The sequence below is a fragment of the Onychomys torridus genome, chromosome 22 (assembly GCF_903995425.1).
Source record: "Onychomys torridus chromosome 22, mOncTor1.1, whole genome shotgun sequence".
Lineage (NCBI taxonomy): Eukaryota > Metazoa > Chordata > Mammalia > Rodentia > Cricetidae > Onychomys > Onychomys torridus.
This window is the reverse complement of record NC_050464.1, coordinates 31,095,639-31,109,614: the sequence shown is the minus strand read 5'-3', so window position 1 is coordinate 31,109,614 and position 13,976 is coordinate 31,095,639. Positions and strand designations below refer to the sequence as shown.

The window sequence follows — 13,976 nt, the reverse complement described above, 5'->3', positions numbered from 1 at the left end:
CTCAGGATTAGCCACATTCTCTAAGATATGCCAGCAAAAGCAAGTCAGGGCTGGGGAAGAGAAGCCCCAAGGAATTTGCTTTCAGGTCGGAGTGAGCTGGAGCCAGGGCAGCTCCCAGTGAAAGCTTACAGCACTTGAAAAGGATGCCTTTGTTTTCTAATGACAGATGTCATTTGTCCATAAGTTCATGGCTGATGCAAGCCTTTTGTCCTGCAGTGTCCTTTTGTGACTGGCATTCTGTCCATTTGCACCCCAAGCAGTAGAGCATGCAGGGGGACAGTGACAGGTTCTCACTCGTGGGCCTCATAACACATTCATGGAGGTGGTGGGGCTGGGGGAGGGGGTGGTAAGCCAAGCCTGAAACCTGCAGGTCACTTGTAGACTTGAGGGAGTGTGATTTATTTCAGCCTGTCACAGATATAGGAGCAGCCACTCAGAGCCATGTGAAAGTTCTTGGCTTTCTTTCTCTTTTTTGAAATGTAATTTATTTTAGCTAGGCAGTGGTGGCACACACCTTTAATCCCAGCACTCAGGGGCAGAGGCAGGCGGATATCTGAGTTTGAGGCCTGCCTGGTTTACAGAGTGAGTTCTAGGACAGCCAGGGCTACACAGAGAAACTCTGTCTCAAAAAACAAAAAGAAGAGAAAAAAATGATTTATTTTAGTTTTTTATGTATGAGTGTTTTGACCGTGTGTGTGTGTGTGTGTGTGTGTGTGTGTGTGTGTGTGTGTGTTTAACTGATGTCTAGAGAGGTCAGAAGAGGTTGTGTGTGTGTGGTGTGTGTGTGTGTGTGTGTGTGTGTGTGTGTGTGTGTGTGTGTTTAACTGATGTCTAGAGAGGTCAGAAGAGGTTGTGTGTGTGTGGTGTGTGTGTGTGTGTGTGTTTAACTGATGTCTAGAGAGGTCAGAAGAGGGCATCAAATCCCCGGGAACTGGAGTTACTGACAGTTGTTATGGGAATTGAACCCCAGTCCTCTAGAAGAGCAGCCAATGCTCTTAGCCACTGAGCCATCTCTCCAGCCCTTGTGTGCTTTTGGTTTTCATGGAGCTGAGTATAGAGAATACACAGGCAGTGGGCATAAATGGGACCCCTGAAGGTACATCATTTCAGATTTTTAGCTCCATTTAAATCCATATGTCTTTCAGTTATAAACTATAAAAATCAGTTTGATAGATCATAACTGGCATTTTATTACATAGAATATGGTAGATGTAGGAGTAAAGTGTACTACATCTATTATTTTGTGAAGCTTGTTTCTGTTGTGTGTGCATGTGTATCTATAGTGTGTGTGTGTGTCTGTCTTGTCTGTTGTGTGTGTGCACGAACATGCTGGTGCTTAGCAACCCTGCCTCTCTACTTCCCTGCTCCAATCATCTTCTCTCAGTTTCTAAAACTTGGAGTTGAGGCAGCTCCCAGCTCTGCAGCTCGTCACATGTGGGTCAGTCCCATGTTCCCCTAGCTAGACTCTGGTGGGCTCTTGGTAGGACTGCTTTTGCCTGACCTACATATCATCCAGTACTTGCATTCTTTCTAATTCTCTGAAGTATGAATTAGTTCTCTCTATATTGCCTTATAGACTGACCCCACACAAACATGCAGTTCATACGGCTTCATGGCACAACAGCAGTAAGTTGGAGGACAAAAGAAAACCAAACTAGTAGAATCCAGTCTCACGGTTTTCATTTGTTTTTGAGTCATTGGGTTTATTGAGACAGCATCTCCTTCTATGCCTAAGGATGGCCTGAGACTCACTGTGTCCCCAGAGTATTTTTGGCGTCTTCCTGTCTTAGCCTCCTAAGTGCTGCAACAGTAGCAGGTGGGAGGGAGCAGCCCAGCCCTTGATGACCTCTTGGAGATGACTTCAGGAATGTGCTCTGGAGGAACAGGGGCTGTTGGTTAATAATGAGAGGCTCTGCTGCTGCCTTGGGCACCCCTTCCCCTCTTCCAAAGCCTGGATTGCCCTTGTTTGTTCGATAGCTTCCCTGTGCATCTTGACAGCTCCTGGTCCTTGTTTATCCTAGAAGAAAGTCTTTCTCTCAGTTTTTCACAATTTTTTGTCACACTTTCTTCCAAGTGGCTCACCTTGACTGTCTGAGTTTGGGTTGTCCTGGATACAGAGGCGGGTGGGTGGGGGAGGGAGTGGTAGTGTTGCAAGAACTATGATTTTGCCTGACCTCCATGTGCACTTTCAGATTAACAACATGAAGACCAAGTTTAAAGAGACCATCGAGAAGTGTGACAGCCTGGAGCTCAGGCTCAGTGACCTCCTGAAGGAGAAGCAGTCTGTGGAAAGAAAGTAGGTATCCCTCAGTTGTTGGCACCACACATGCCACCGGGCTCTTACAAGAGAAGCAAGCGCCTTTGCTTCCTTGGCCACACCCCGTATTGAGCATGTACATCATGTAGGTTTTCAGGGATTTCTTTATAGTTGGAGCAGACTTACAGTGACTTCTCATTGTGTACTTAGAGGCTAGCAAGATGGCTCAGCTACCAAGCCTGACAACATCTATTTGATCCCAAGACTCACATGGTAAAAGGAAAGAACTGACTCCCATACTTGTGGCCCTCAGACCTCCACATGTGCACCTTGGCACATGTGTGCACACACATTCGGGAAATAAATGTAAAACTGAAAAAGGTGCAGTTGGTGTTCCACTTGAGGAAGAAGATGCCGGGTGGAACCCTGCACTCCTGCAGTCCGAGTGCTTATCATGTGTGCAGATGGCTTCCATTTCCGCCTGCAGTTTCTGAGAGCCATCCTGGCTGAGAGCTGGCAGTTAGGAAAGAGGTTTTGTCTAAGCCCATGTCCCAGGTTCTCCCTTGGACTGTACTAAAGGCTAACGATGCCAAGCATGGAGTACAAAGCCATGACCAGCATGACAAGAACACTCCTCGCTGCTGCAGTTGGGGTGGGGTGTTCCTGGTGGCAGTGGCAAAGCATCTTCCCAACATGCACAAGGGCCTGGGTTTGATCCTGAGCACTGAAGAGGTAAGATTGCCTCCCTGGTTTTAGTTACACTGTAGAGGTGACTAGACTGTTTCTGTGACCATACAGTATAGTACATAAAGGTGCTTTAAGAGGGATGCTTGGTCCTTAGTGTTATTTCTCTCTTTTTAAAAAACAGATTTTATTTATCATGTATATGGTGTTCTGTCTGCATGTGTCCCTGCAGGCCAGAAGAGGGCACCAGATCTCATTATAGACAGTTGTGAGCCACCATGTGGGTGCTGGGAATTGAACTCAGGTCGTCTGGAAGAGCAGCCAGTGCTCTTAATCTCTGAGCCATCTCTCCAATCCTCAAGATAGGGTCTTACGGGGTTGGGGATTTAGCTCAGTGGTAGAGCACTTGCCTAGCAAGCGCAAGGCCCTGGGTTCGATCCTCAGCTCACACACACAAAAAAAAAAAAAAAAAAAAAGAAAGAAAGAAAGATACGGTCTTACTATGTAGACCAGGCTGGCCTCCATCTCACAGAGATACCCCTGTTTCTGCCCCGAAAGTGCTGTCCTAATGTTTCTCTTTAATTGTGGACAATTATATAATACAAAACTTGCCGTTTGTGAGTGTTTCTGTGTCTGTGTATACCTATGTGCACATGTGTGCACATGTTGGAGGGGACCCTATGAAGGCCAGAGGTCAACATTGGCTGTCCTCTTTTACTGTTCCACATCTTGGTGGTTTGTTTTGATTTTCAGACAGGGTCTCACTGTGTAGCCCTGGCTAACCTGAAGTTCACTCTGTAGACCAGGCTGGCCTGGAACTCACAGAGATCCTGCCTCTGCCTCTCGAGTGCTGGGATTAAAAGGTGTATGCCAAGCTTTGGTTTGGTCTTTGGAGATGGATGGACTCGTGTGTTGTAGCCCTGAGTTATTTATTTTTTTAATTTATTTATTTTTATTTTCTGTTCATTGGTGTTTTGCTTGCATGTATTCTGTGAAAGGGTGTTGGATCCTCTAGAACCAGAGTTACAGACAGTTGTGAGCTGCCATGTGGGTGCTGGGAATTGAACCTGGGTCCTCTGGAAGAGCAGCCAGTGCTCTTAAACCATTGAGCTATCTCTCCAGCCCCTGTGTGCCTGAATTCAAATACTGCTCCTGCCTCAGCTTTCTGAGTGCTAGGATTACCGGCTGGAGCCGCCATACCTGCCTTCTTTGGCATTTTGATACATAAAATGGCACCTGCTATATCCAGTGTCTCGATTCTCCCCTCAGTGTAATTCTCCACTTAGGAGTGAGCATTGAGGAGAGCACCCCCACTCCTGACCCCTTCCCTCCTTCAGCACCTCATGAGGTCAGAGCACTTGTCTCAGAGGATGCCACCTCCCGTGGCTTCCTCCTCATGGCCATGTCTCTGACAGAGTTGCTGCTGAGCTCAGCAGGGAGGGGCCTGCCCTACTGGCTTCCAAGGTCCCGGAGCAGAAAGGGACATGGAGCAGGTGAGGCTAGCTCTGTCTCCCGCTGCTTCGCCCCAGGTGCACACAGCTGAACACCAGAGTGGCCAAGCTCAGCACGGAGCTGCAGGAGGAGCAGGAGCTAAACAAGTGTCTGCGAGCCAACCAGCTGCTGCTGCAGAACAGGCTGAAGGAAGAGGAGAGGCTGCTGAAGGAGACCTGTGACCAGAAGGACCTGCAGATCACTGAGATCCAGGAACAGCTGCGCGATGTCATGTTCTACCTGGAGACGCAGCAGCAGATCAGCCACCTGCCTGCCGAGACGCGGCAGGAGATCCAAGAAGGGCAGATCAACATCCCCTCGGCCCCCAACCCGCCCTCTTCAGGGGCCGGTGGGAAGCTGCCGTCCAGGAAGGGCCGCAGCAAGAGGGGCAAGTGACCTTCAGAGACTTGTCCCTGAGACCTCCTGGGCCCTGCAGCAGGGTGTGCTGGGACCTTTGCTGAGTGGGAGGGTGGGCCCTAATAAGTATGCCTGAGGACGAACTGCGGTCGGTCGTGTGGCTCCTTCATTTGTGTGATGTGAGGAGACTGAGAGAGGGTGGCATTGGCAGCGCTTCCCCAGGTGGTGAGTCTCAGACCTCAGACACCTCATGGCCATTCTGCCTTCCAGCTGAGTGGCCCCCCCGTCTTGTGTGGTTTTCCGTTGTATTTATTCAGTTGGAACACTTTTACAGTTGAGTTCCAGGGTAGGTTGATGACATGACGTGACCTCAGAGGCAGCAGTACCTAGCACTAAAGCACAGCACCTGCCTCCAGGAGAGGAGCCTGCTGCCCACTGCAGAGTGTCTCCTCTCCTGCCATCCCTCCTTCCTCTGTGGGGTTGGAAGAGCTGCTTGACTGTCACCAAGAAGAGGCTAGATTGTAACCAGTCCCGGGCTTGTCCTCAGCACCATCTTGCCTGGCTTGAGGGCAGGAAAAACAAGGAACTGGGCAGATGGAGTAGACCCAGTGTAGGGGAGATGGTGACTGCTCTGTCCAATAAGAAAAGCCTTCCTGGCTCTCCTGGGCTCAGGTAACTGAGAATGTCCTCCATCTAGCAGGAGTCAGCAAGAGGCAAGCCTGGAGAGAGGTCTCTGACAAGCTGATGTGTGTTGCTGGGGTCGGTGTATACTGGCCATTTCCGGGCCAGGCTCATGTTCAGGTCGCAGCTGGAGGGAGCGTGGGCAGATTTTGAGTTTCACTTTTAGGATATAAGCAAAGGCTGCCTCTTACTCCAGACCCTGGCTGCGGCATATCAAACAGCCATATGATACTTACTGTGACCAACAGAGGTGTTGTGTGCCTCTCTCTAGAATCAGGAACATCAGATACCTAGTAGCATAGTAATTGAGCAGAGCTGAGGGACACCATGTTGGGAATTGGCTTCTAGAAGAGCCTGGGCAGTTAGGACAGCAGTGTGTAGCTCAGTTTAATTTTCTGCTTTATCATCAGCCAAAGGTTTGAAATGTCCCACTTAGGACTGTTTTCTTTCTTTTCCCGACTGGACCTCGCCCTTTGGCCTGAACGTTCGACGTGCTGTCACAGTGTTGCCTGTGTTGCTGACCACTGTCCAGTTCTGTGGAATGCTCTGTGGCATTTCCCAAAACCACACCTGTGACAACAGAATGAGTGTACTCAGACCTACGTGGCTCTTCCTGAGGGCAGACCAGCTCTCCAGACCCTCAGGCCTGAGCTGCACAGGCACCTGGAGCCAGGGCAGGAGCAGATCCACCTCTCACAGAGCTTCCACTTTATCTAGAGCAAATTTTACTGTGCTACAGTTCCAGTCTCAGCCCCACTGGTCTTGTACATCTGACCTTGCAGAAGCCGGGGTGGGTGGTAGCATGCTAATTAAGAGAACCAGAAGTAGTTTCCAAAGCTGGCTCCTCATTTCATTACAATCCACCAAGCCGCCCTGCCACCCCGAAGAGAGCCGCACTTCCCAGCACAGGTCCGGGAGAATGCCCGGGAAGGCTGTGGCCAGAGGAAGCAGCAGATGGGCAGAGGTTTCCAAACTACTTGAAGGTCTTAAAAAAATGTTCCAGGAAAACAAAAAATCAAGATGTGTAAATAAAATGTTATTTTAAAAGGTCAAAGAGTTATGTTTGAATCTGACATTCTACAAGATGGAGCTGTTAGTGTGTTCTTCAGAACAAAGATGAAACTCGCTTTCCCACGCTCCCTTGACTGATGAACTCTTACTAAAACAACCAGAGATGATTCCTCCCTGTGTGAAATTTGCATCTATGACATTGCTTGGGAGCGTGTATCTAAGGGTGTCGGTGGCCTGCTTGTTTGTTTGTTTGTTTTTCTTTGTTTTAAGATTAATTTATTTATTATGTACACAGAAGAGGGCAGATCTCATTACAGATGGTTGTGAGCCACCATGTGGGTGCTGGGAATTGAACTCGGGTCCTCTGGAAGAACAGTCGGTGCTGTTAACCTCTGAGCCATCTCTCCAGCCCTTGTTTGTTTTTCAAGACAGGGTTTCTCTGTGTAGCCCCGGCTATCCTGGAACTCTGGAACAGGCTAGACTCCAGCTCAAAGATCTGCCTGCCTACCCAGTGAAATGAAAACTTTCCTTTAATAATTTATTTTTACTTTATGTGCATTGGCATTGGTGTTTTGCCTACATGCATATCTGTGTGAAAGCGTCAGGTCCCCTAGAACTGAAGTTACAAAACAGCTGTGGGCTGCCATGTGGGTGCTGGGAATTAAACCCTGTCCTCTGAAAGGGCAGCCAGTGCTTATAACCACTGAGCCATCTGTCCAGCCCCATGAAAACTTTTTTTTTCTAGACAGGGTTTCTGTGTGCAACAGCCCTAGCTGGTCTGGAACTCCCTCTGTAGCCCAGGCTGGCCTCGAACTCACAGAGATCTGCCTGGCTCTACCTCCTGAGTGCTGTGATTAAAGGCATGCGCCACCACTGCCTGGCCCATGAAAGCATTTTTAAGTAGTGAGAAAAGCCCTCCCCTTTAGGAGCCCTAAGATTGTCCCAGTGTCAGAGCCATGTCTCCTTCCCCTCTATGCTGTGAACTTGACTTTGCCCCGTAAGGCAGGACTGTCACAGTCCTGTTAGCCCCTCTATGTTTGTGAATGTGCAGTGTGTGTTTGCAGAGGCCAGGGAAGGGGGTTGGGTGTCCTGCTCTGTCATGTTGTGTTCTCTTGAGATAAGACAAGTGTTCTCTCTAAGCCTGAAGCTAGGCTAGCAAGCAGCAAGCCTCAGTGGTCATCCTGTCTCTGTCCCCCAAAGCACTGGGTTACAGGTCCACATGCCTATGTCCAGTGTGGTGGGTATTGTGTTCCCTGAAATATTGTGTGTTCCCCGAAATAAACATATCTGGGGTCAGAGAACAGACAGCCACTAGAACAAAGCCACAAATGGTGGCTAGAAAATGGGAAGAGCAAGCCATAGCAGAAGTTGGGCAGGTGGTGGTGCACGCCTTTAATCCCAGCACTTGGGAGGCAGAGCTAGCCCAATCTCTGAGCTCAAGGCCACTTTAGAAACAGCTAAACATGGTGACCCACGCCTTTAATCCCAGAAACCCAGCCTTTAATCCCAGGCAGTGACAGCAGAAAGAGAAAGATATATAAGGCGTGAAGACCAAAAACTAGAGCAATTAGAGTAAAGCATGTAGTTAGTTAAGCATCTGGTTGGTTAAGTGTTCAGGCTTTGGAGCAACACAGTTCAGCTGAGATTCATGTGCAGGAGGACTCAGAAGCTTCCAGCCTGAGGAAAAAGGATCACTTGAGGAACTAGCAAGGTGAGATAGCTGTGGCTTGTTCTGTCTCTGATCTTCCAGCAATCACCCTAATAACTGGCCTCGGGTTTGATTTCATTAATAAGACCTTTTAAGATTCCTACTACAGTCCAGCCTTTTACATGGGTGCTGGGGATTCAAACTTGGGGCATCGTGCTTGCACAGCAGATACACACTGAGCCATCACCCCAACCACTGCCATCCCTTTTTGATACTGAGTTTCATTATAACAAAGGCTGGCCTTGAACTCATGGCAGTCCTCCTGCCTCCACCTCCCAGGAGCTACAATTACAGATGTGAATGTCTCCTTCCTTAATTTAGTTTTTTGAGACAGGGTGTCTCTACATAGCCCTGGCTTTCCTGGAACCGACTGTGAGATCCACCTGCCTCTGCCCCACTATGCCCCCCTGTGCTGGGAGTCAAGGTGTGTACCACCACACCTGGTCTTCATTTTGTAATGAGAGTCCCCCTTGAGTCTCTGGACATGGCTCTCCCTGGACTCTAACAGGCCTCAGGCTTTATTCCTGAGGGAGCGACATTGCTGGCCCAACACTGAGAATCGCTATCCTGAGCTAGGATGGATTAGTGTGTCGTGAACCCGGAAGCCAAGGGAACATGAGTTATGTAGCAGTTTCTCAGGACTGTACATTCCTCCTGTGTTAAAGAGCTGGACAATCTCATTTCACACAAGATGACTGGAGTCTTTGGAGCCTAATGCTGAACGGTTGAGGTCAAAAATTCCTCACTGGAATTACCTGGGGAAGCGTGGCTCTGGTACTTGGCACAGAGCTCCTCTGCGACAGATAGCATTTGTTACTCCAGGCCCGCTACGAAACTCCTTGCATGAGCTAAGTACGCAGCTTTGCTTCTGTCCCGGTATTGCTCCAGAGCCCCGGCCTGAGACTCTTTCAGATCCAACTTAATGCTGCTCGTACAAAACTGAGTCCACCGCCTATGTTCTCTGTTCGGAGGCCGTGGAAGCCCAGAATAATCCCATCCTGACATGATGTGACCACGGTGCAGTTCTTGTCAAAACCGGGCTGTCACTCAAAGCTGACATCGCATAGGAGAGCCATTCTGACTTACCCCCACAGAGATGTCTTCTGCCATTTCTTGCCCAGAAGCAGCAGATCCTGCACTAAACCTCTTGAACGTCTGTGTCCTGGTTTACAAAGAAGAACCCTGAGGCTAGTGGGGTGTGGGGAGGTGGCTCAGTGGATAAAGTGCTTGCCATGTTATGTGATGACTCTGATCCTTAGCACCCACATAAAAAGGCAGACATCATGGTGCATATCTGTCATCCCAGCACTAGGGGGCAGAGACAGGGACTCTAGGGATTGCTGCCCCAGTCAGCCTATCATAATTAATGAACCCCAGGTCCTCCTGAGAGACCATATCTCAAGGTGGGAGGAGGTGCCCTGTGCTGTACCATGCACGTGCAGGGGCTGGAAAGGCAGCCCATGGCTCTTGCAGAGGACCTGGGTTTGGTTTCCATCATCCACATGGTGGCTCAAGGCCATCCCTACCTCCAATCCAAGGGGCCTCAAAGCTCTCTTCTGGCCTCTGTGGGCAGTGGGCACACATACACACACATAAAATAAAATAAAATAAAAAATCTTTCAATTTTTGTCTTTCAAGACAGGGTTTCTCTGTGTGGTCCTGGCTGTCCTAGAACTCACGCTGTAGACCAGGCTGGCCTCGAACTCACAGAGATCCACCTGCCTCTGCCTCCACGGGCCCATCAGACAATTCTGCTTAGGTGTGTAGAACAAGGCATCCCATTACCTGAGAAACTGGCCTGTTAACTAAGAACGCTTAGAATCAAGAGAGCCCCGAATGGAGTGAGAAGGGCCTCAGACTCCCTTCTGGGGGAGAGCGGATCCCGAAGAAAAACCTAGAAATGAAGAGTCAGCTGAAACTCTTAGGAGTTCCTCTTGGAAATGCTCCAACAGAGAGCAACCAAACTGACTTATCTCCTTTAGGCAGAGGTTCAGCCGCTCGGCTGGAGCCACCAGAAGCGTCCCTTAGAGTCATCTGTGGTGAGACACACAAGCTTGGCCCACTCATCTTCTGATTCCTTTCCAGTCAGGCAGAAGCACTCGGCCCCGAGAAACAGTCTCCCAGCCTCCTGCAACACCACACGTCACACTCCCCCACCTCCCCACCCCACCTGTTCTCGGTGGGGAGAAAAAAAAAAAATCTAAAATCCTCTTCTAAGCGCAGGCCTCCGGAAAACAGCTTCTCACATTCGTTCCCAAGCCGCTAAGAATCAACACTAACTGGCTTGGATCCCAGGCAGGGCCGAGTGCAGGACACAGGACTCTACAGGAAGACCCAAAGGCCTCCATCCACCCCTCCCCCAACACATTTGTCTCCAATTAAGTAGAAGCCTGTCGGTGGGGATGGGGTGGAGGGGCTACCAGGATTCTCCTGGTCCAGAAGTGGGGAGGCTCCACACTGAGGCCTAGAACCCCTCCTGAATGTCCATGCTGGATCTTGCTGGCTCCCAACCCTGAGCTTTCTCTGGCAGGATTCCTGGTTCTGTTTGGCTGCAGAAATGCTAAAGTTTGCTCCTTTCTTTCTTCCTCTGGAAGCCAGCTGCTTCCCCCCCACACACACACACCCTCTTGCCGCCCCTCTGCCTGTCAGGGTTATAAATTAGAATATTCTAGGACTTGAAAAAAATGTTTCTAACATTGCTATGTGTATATGACAGAGAGGGAGAGAGAGAGAGAGAGAGAGAGAGAGAGAGAGGGAGAGAGAGGGAGAGTATGCACAGGCCATAGGGTCATGTGAAGGTCAGGGGACAACTTGCAAGAGCCAGTTCTGAGGCAGGGTCCCTTTCTTCGGCTGAGCTGTGCACTCAGGGCTTAATATGCAGAACATACCTAGGTGAGAGTTTCCTGTCTATACCTCCCTTCTTCTAATGGGAGGCTGGGGTTACAAATGCACAACCATGATATCTGGCTTTCTATGTAGGTCCCAGTTCTGTGGCTTTTCAAAACAATCTCAAAAGGTAAAAAAAATCAAAAAAAGAGGAACTGGAGAGATGGCTCAGTGGTAAAGTGCACTGGCTGCTCTTCCAGAGGACACGGGTTCAATTCCCAGCACCCACGTGGCAGATCACCACTGTCTGAAACTCTAGTTGCAGTGGATCCAAGACCGTCACACAGATGTGCATGCAGGCAAAATGCCAATGCACACAAAAGAAAAAAAGAAGCTGGGCGGTGGCGGCGCACGCCTTTGATCCCAGCACTCGGGAGGCAGAGCCAGGCGGATCTCTGTGAGTTCGTAGGCTAGCCTGATCTACAGAGTGAGTTCCAGGACAAACACAGAGAAACTCTGTCTTTTTGTTGTTGTTGTTGTTTTTTGTTTGTTTGTTTGTTTTTCAAGACAGGGATTCTCTGTGTAGCTTTGGAGCCTTTCCTGGAACTCACTCTGTAGACCAGGCTGGCCTGGAACTCACAGAGATCTGCCTGCCTCTACCTCCCGAGTGCTGGGATCAAAGGTGTGCGCCACCACTGCCTGGCTGAAACTCTGTCTTGAAAAACAAACAAACAAAAGATGGAAACCTAGAGCAAGAAAGATGACTCAGCAGAATATTGTGCTTGCTGCCAATCCTAGCAACCTGAGTACGATTCTTGGACCCACATGATGAAAAGAACCGATTCCTGCACATTGTTGTCTAACCTCCATATGTGTGCCACATGTGTGTGGTGGGGGTGGCACCTGTGTCCATGTTACCCCGTGGCTCCTATGGAGGTCAGAGAGCAACCTTCAGGAGTCGGTTGCCTCCTCTCATCATGTGGGACCCAGGTATCAACTCAGGTGGTCAGGCTTGGTAGCAAGGCCCTTTGCCCACTGAGCCATCTCACTGGCCCCTGTGGCTTTATTATTATTACTACTATTAAAGAACAGACCCCAAGGTTCCCCTTCCCATCAGCTTTGTGTGATTTCTAGAAAACCATGTCCTCACTGATAACGTTGAAGGAAGGAACATGGTTGATGCTAGTGGCCCTACAGGGGGTTACCATTAGTGCATGTGACACAGAAAAGTCTAGAGAGACCTATGGGAGCCCATCTTCCAGCACCAGTTACCCGGTTAGACAATCCAAACAAACAGACCTAATCCCGCCTTCCAGCCTTGTGTTTGCCCTGAGACTCAACTGGAAGCCATTCCTGAACTCCTGTTTGTCTGCTGAACTGCCCCAGCACAGGTTAGCACCATAACCCCATTACCAGCACTGGGAAAACAAAGGCTCAGTGGAAACAGGCAGAGACCTGGCCAGCCTGGGCTCCTGTTATCAGGCTGGGAAATGACCAAGCAATGATCAGCCTCACTGGAATCCGAAGTCTGGACTCAAGCCGTTGGGTGGCTGTGCAGACATTCGAAGGCTTCTAGGCTGTTGAGGCTGAGCTCCTCAACGGCCAGTAAAAACAAGGACTGAGTACTGGTCAGAAAAGCAGCTGAGGGACAGCTCTGGCCTGGGTGGAGGCAGGCTGTCCCCATCTGTCTGCAAGATTACTATCTGGTAAAAAAAAAAAAAAAAAAAAAAAAAAAAAAAAAAAGATATACGCCATACCTCCCTCAAGAGTTAATCCAAATGTGCCTGTCAATCACTTCAGTTTGAGAGCATCAGGAATGCCTTCTCTTCTGTGGACTTTTAATAGTTTAGGGGCCTGGTGTGATGACACGTGCCTTTAATCCCAGAACTCTAGAGGCAGAGGCGGGTGGATCTTTGTGAGTTTGTAGCCAGCATGGTCTACATAGTAAGTTCCAGAACAGTCAGAGCTACTTAGAGAGACCCTATCTCAACAACAATGCCAGGCTATGGTAGTGCACACCTTTAATCCCAGCACTCAAGAGACAGGCAGATCTCCGTGAGTTCAAAGTCAGCCTGGTCTGGTCTACAGAGCAAGTTCTAGGACAGCTAGGACTATTACACAGAGAAACCTGTCTCGAAAAAGGAAATATATGTGAGTGTGTGTGTGTGTGTGTGTGTGTGTGTGTGTGTGTGTGTATCTGTATTTATTGTGTGGGGTAATGTGCATGCTATGGTCCATATGTAGAGGTCAGAGGGCAACTCACAGGAGTGGGTTCTCTTCTACCATGTCTGATCCTGGATCAGACCCTGGTGCCCTTTGCTCTTCAGACTTAGAGTGTCCAGGTAGGAAATGGAGAAAGCTCTTGGGGTCTTAGGTGAGGTCCTTATAGACAGGCTACCTTCCTCTTCACCTCCTCACATGTTCACAGTGATGTAAGTCATGGAACCATTTCTTTATCATGCCTCTGTGTGGCTGGAGACAGGGCTCAGGGGTTAGGAACACTTACTGCTTGTGCAGAGAACTGGGTCTGGGTCCCAGCACCTATATCCAGTGGCTTACAACTGCCCTTCACTCCAGGTCCTAGGGAGTCAACACCCTCTTCTGGCATCATGGGCACCTGCATGCATGTGAACATACCCCCGCACAAACACCTATTTATTTGTTTGTTTGTTTGTTTTTAAGATGGGGTTTCTCTGTGTAGCTCTGACTGCCCTGGAACTAGTTTTGTAGACCAGGCTGGTCTTGAACTCAGAGAGAGATCCACCTACCTCTGCCTCCCGGGTGCTGAGATTAAAGGTGTGCGCTGCCACCACCTGGCAACAAACACCTATTTTTTTAATCTTAAAATTTTTATTATATGTGGATGTGAATGTTTGTGTGTGTGTTAGTATGGGTGTATGTGTGGGTGTGCAGGTACATGTATGCACATGCTTGTGGAAGGTAGGGTAAGCATCATTCCTT

The 13,976-nt window shown here is 49.2% G+C and overlaps 1 protein-coding gene across 1 annotated transcript in view; it reads left to right on the top strand.

The window, feature by feature from the left end:
• LOC118572475 (BRCA1 associated protein) overlaps positions 1–6,745 on the top strand; it is a 33,733-nt gene extending 26,988 nt beyond the window's left edge. The window contains exons 11-12 of the mRNA XM_036172131.1: positions 2,193–2,296; positions 4,471–6,745. Coding sequence (XP_036028024.1) covers positions 2,193–2,296; positions 4,471–4,828 — 462 coding nt within the window. The 3' untranslated portion in view covers positions 4,829–6,745. The remainder of the gene's footprint in view (positions 1–2,192; positions 2,297–4,470) is intronic.
• The last annotated feature ends 7,231 nt before the right edge of the window (positions 6,746–13,976 follow it).